Consider the following 4,501-nt stretch of genomic DNA (forward strand, 5'->3'; position numbering starts at 1 on the left):
GTTTTTGTGGCAGAAAGGCAGCGCTGAGTCCCCCCCGTGGGCAGGGCCGGGGGCACCGAGGGGCTCTGCCCCACGCCGGGCAGGGGCTGCTCCCAGCGGGGCCTTCACGAGTTTGGTACCAGCAGGGAGTTCAGACACCAGCACAGATCCAATTACCGCCAATTCCTCCAACATCGTTATTTTTTGGGGGGAGGGGGGTTTTATCTCTTTTCAGCATCGGCACCGACTCGTGCTGCCCGACCCCACGCCCGCGGGTACAGCTCGTGGTTGGACAGGAACAGAAAATAGACCAAATAGAAAGATTTCAGTTTATTAACCGAGGAAGGGGAGGGGAACGGGGGGGCGGCAGCGAGTAGGACCAGCGAGTGGCCTGGGCTCCACCTGGGGCTCGCACTGAGCACAGCGTCTACAAAGGGGTTACACACAGGGAGCCGAGTGAGAAGCTCACGTTTAAAACAAGGATTATACAAAAAAAAACCCCTCGATGTATATTCGCCATTTTTTTTTCCCTTTTTGATCACGTTAGAAAGTGCAGATTTAACCGAAAGCGACCGGGCTCTGTGCAACGCTGAGCGCCCGGCCCGGCCCCGCCAGCCGCTCGCCTGGGAAGGGTTAACACACACACGGGGACAAAATGCCAGATACAGAGGGACAGGGAGACACCTCGGTGAGTTACTACGGGGGGAGGAGACACCTCGGCGGGTCGCTCCGGGGAAGCCGCTCCGAACGAAGGAGGAGTTCCACTAAAACACCGTCATTCCATCCAGATTCACCCAGCGTTACCCCAGCGCTGCGAGGACCGACCCGGCCAGTCCCGGCCCCGCAGGAGGAGCGGGCGGGGCCGGGGAGGCAGCGGCGCGTCCACCATCGCGTGTCCGTGGCCAGAGCTCAGGCTCCGGGTGGGTCCTGAGCCCTTCTCCAGGCAGGACGGAGCCCCCGGCCACGGGTGACACCAGCACAGGCCCGGGAGCCAGGGCTGGAAAAGCTGGAAAAGCCAGTCCATGGCCGGGACGAGCGGCCGCGCTGCCAGCGCTGATCGGGGCAGGGCTGGCCCGGCACAGGCGGCTCCGCTGCCAGCGCTGCGGGGTGGAACGTTGTCAGGGAGGTAAAATAAATTAAACCGCCAACTGGCTGGTTTTTGTTTTTGTTTTGTTTTCTTTTTTTTTTTTTTTTCCTCTCTTTTCTCTTTCAATCCAGTTCCGCTCAGCCCTTCGCTCGGCTCCCGGACCCCTCGGAGCGGCTGACGGGGAGAGACCCTCGGAGCTCGTGTTAATGAACCGCTGTCAGTTCGGGAATTGCATGTTATATTCATACACAGAAAGTAAGACAACCACATCACCCTCCAGAGAAACTAGTGCATGCAAATAACTCTTCCATATGGGAAGGCCCGGGGCTACGGGAGAGGGGTCGCTAGTGACGGACATGGCTAGGGGGGTTAGTAGGGATCTCCACATCGTTAACCTCGGAAGCTAAATCAGTGCTTTGTATTAAATTTTTTGGCAAACACTCCGCGTTGCCATCCTTTTCGTTAACACATCACACCATGAAGAAATTGCAAATCAAAGCAGCATGCAGGCAAAAAAAAAAAAAAACAACAACAAAAAAAACCAAACCAGAACAAAACGACAGAAAAAGGAAAGAGGGGCAAAAAGTGAGAAAAGAAAACGGCAGCAGGGAGAGGAGGGAACGGCAGGATCGCCAAGAGGAGACACAGCAGGTTACATGGATTCTGCTTTTTTGTTTGCACCACCCTTTGTCCTCGATGCATGACACCAACGGGTACAGAAAGCAACCACTACAGAGGTCGGGACTCAATGGCACAGGGGGGGGGGATGGGATGTCTCCTGCACATGCTTCCACCAGAAAAAAACAGAAAAGAAAGTGAAAATAAAAGTTCCTTTTTCCACATAAGGCACAGGACAAAGAAACCCCACTCACGGACTCAAGGCGAAAATGAGTGTTTTCCTGGCTCTTGCTGATGCATCTAGAGAGTATGGGGGACTCAAGCACATGATCCATGACAGAAAATTCCACTGTTGTACAAAATCAATTGTTAATTCTAACTTTTATTCTTATACAATTTGCAGAAGAGTTGAGTATGATTGCTCTGGGGTTTAATGGCAGGAGGGACGGGGCTATAATACAACCCAAACGTAGTGGTGAGTTGAGCAGGAACATGGAAGATGAAGTCACGGAGATGGATTTCCTATACATGTGGTTGAGAAAACTGGAGTAGGCAAAGCTGTCCTAGCCGGAAAACCAGGGGGGGAGGCAGGAGCTCGTTAAGATGAGGAAACAAAACATTGGTTTAAGGTTAAAAAACGGGCAGAGTGGTTTGTTTTGCAGCGAGAAAAAAGGGGCGGTGGATGGCGATTGGTGAGAGAGGAGAAGGTTCAGCAGCACTTGCTCTTCCAGCCCGTCACCCCACCGCCACTGCTGATATCTACATTTTCACTGTTGGGCTCTTTTACAGGGGTCTGCAAGGAAACAAGTGAGAAGAGTTAGATGGCTGGGGAGATTCCGGGGAGGACATCCAGAGCCAGCGGCTGGCGAGGACTGACATCACCGGAGAGCGCCGGGAATGAACCGCGCACAAAGAGCTCCTCAGAAACGCAGGGAATCCTCCCCCCTGCTCCAGCACAAACATCTACCACCAACTTAAGGGTGTTTTTTCTGTTGGGTTTGTTTTAAATAAACAACTGCAAAGCTGGGAAAAAAAACCCAGTGTTTGAACTTGGACCACCCCAAAGTCAACTGGAACTATTTTAGTTCCTGTGCTCCGGAGCTGGCGCTGGACTTGGGGGAGTAAATAAATCCCAGCCTACAACCAACACAAGCTGAACTCAAATTATGTGAACTAATGACCTTCAAAAACCACAGCTTTTATGGATAAAGAGGGGCTGTTCCAAGCTCTGCTTCCTGCTCCTCAGGACAGCAGCTCCCAAGGCAGAGGACACACAGATTCCTCCACATCACAGGATGGAACTCGGTGGGACCAGACAAAAATCTCCCTCAAGTGGGTTTGATCCGACACCAACATCTACTTCCAGCGGGTTGGAAACAAACCTAAACCCTCCACACACTTCAGCCTCTCTGTTCCTTTTTCAACTCTCTGTCACAGCCTTGCAAAAGAACCCCCCCCAAGATGTTCAGATCATTACAGAAGCCAAAAATGAAGATTTAAAGTCCAAAAGGTCGGTATGATTTGTAGCCAAAAATCATGTTTACCAAAGGCCAGGGATTTTCACCCAGTCCCTCACATAAAGCTTGTCAAAAACTGACTAGGAAACAACTGAGAGCTCCAATGACAACGGGGTGACACTGCCAGCAGCGTTCCCGTGGGAGGGAGGGGGAAGAGAGGGATGGGGCTCGGGACGGGCAGGAGCAGAAGCACAAATGCCAGGGCTGGTAAATCCACATGTGTTGAGCTCCACAGAGTTTCCATGAGGGGGTCAGTGTGGCCTGGGCAGTGCTGGGGCATGGTTGGTGCTCTCAGGGGGCTTTGCCAACCTCAAAGATTCCATGGCTCTGTGGCACATTGTCCGTTCCAGGAAGGGAGACCAACCACCAGAAGAACTGGTGCAACAGAGCCTCCAGGGAAAGGCAGGGCCAGAGGGATCCCTGGGAACAACACCGGGATGACAGAGCTCCTTCCTCTGCTCCACCCTTCCCACCAGGCCCTCAGGAGTGCTCAGACAATGCTGTGCACTGCCAGTTGACAGAGATGGTGGCAGGGGAAGGACAATTTTCACCTCACCGGTGGAAATGTTTCAACTCCAAGGGCAAGTGCGACACCACAACGAGTTTAAGGGCCAAACAAGGAGGAATCTCAGTTCCTTGGCTCTTTGATGTGTGTTATCCCCTGTAGGTGCCACCCCCACAACAGCAAAACATCAAACAAGCTTCAGACTTTCAACACTGCTCCTTCAGGGACTCGTTTGCCCCAGCACACCCGAGTCAGACGCTGCAACAGCTCAGGTGAACATCAAAAGCAAGGGGAGGAGAGATTTTGGGGATATTGTTTCACAGCAATGCTGGGAGCGCTTACCTTTCGAAGAATGTCTTCTGCTAACGTGAGGAATGCCTTCTCAATGTTTATATTTGCTTTTGCACTAGTTTCGAAAAACCTAATACCGTGCTCCCTGGCAATCTGGGCAAAGAGAGAAGGAGGAGAGTGAGCCTGGGCTGTTCCAGCAGTGCTGCCACTGCCTCAGGATCAGCAGCACTGACAAAGCAAAGCAGGGAATACTGACCATGGACACGGTCCTGGCTGTGCCCAGGGGGCACGAGGCCAATGGGGCACTGCTGTGTCACAGGGCCAGGGCAGTGCCCTCCCTGTGCTGGCACTGCTGGGGCACCTCCAGCGCTGGGGCAGGGCTGGCCCCTCACACCAGAGACACAGGGAGGGGCTGGAGCGTGGGCAGGGAAGGGAACGGAGCTGGGAAGGGGCTGGAGCAGCAGGAGCGGCTGAGGGAGCTGGGGGGGCTCAGCCTGGAGAAAA

The 4,501-nt window shown here is 53.5% G+C and overlaps 1 protein-coding gene across 1 annotated transcript in view; it reads right to left on the minus strand.

Moving 5' to 3' along the window:
• Window positions 1–2,046: 2,046 nt before the first annotated feature.
• RAB10 (RAB10, member RAS oncogene family) overlaps window positions 2,047–4,501 on the minus strand; it is a 40,067-nt gene continuing 37,612 nt past the window's right edge. The window contains exons 5-6 of the mRNA XM_027909583.1: window positions 4,049–4,150; window positions 2,047–2,477 (exon numbers count right to left, since the gene is read on the minus strand). Coding sequence (XP_027765384.1) covers window positions 2,394–2,477; window positions 4,049–4,150 — 186 coding nt within the window. The 3' untranslated portion in view covers window positions 2,047–2,393. The remainder of the gene's footprint in view (window positions 2,478–4,048; window positions 4,151–4,501) is intronic.

This window comes from Empidonax traillii, unplaced genomic scaffold (assembly GCF_003031625.1).
Source record: "Empidonax traillii isolate 1590-97213 ecotype Southwest subspecies unplaced genomic scaffold, ASM303162v1 scaffold2235:size58444, whole genome shotgun sequence".
Taxonomy (NCBI): Eukaryota; Metazoa; Chordata; class Aves; order Passeriformes; family Tyrannidae; genus Empidonax; species Empidonax traillii.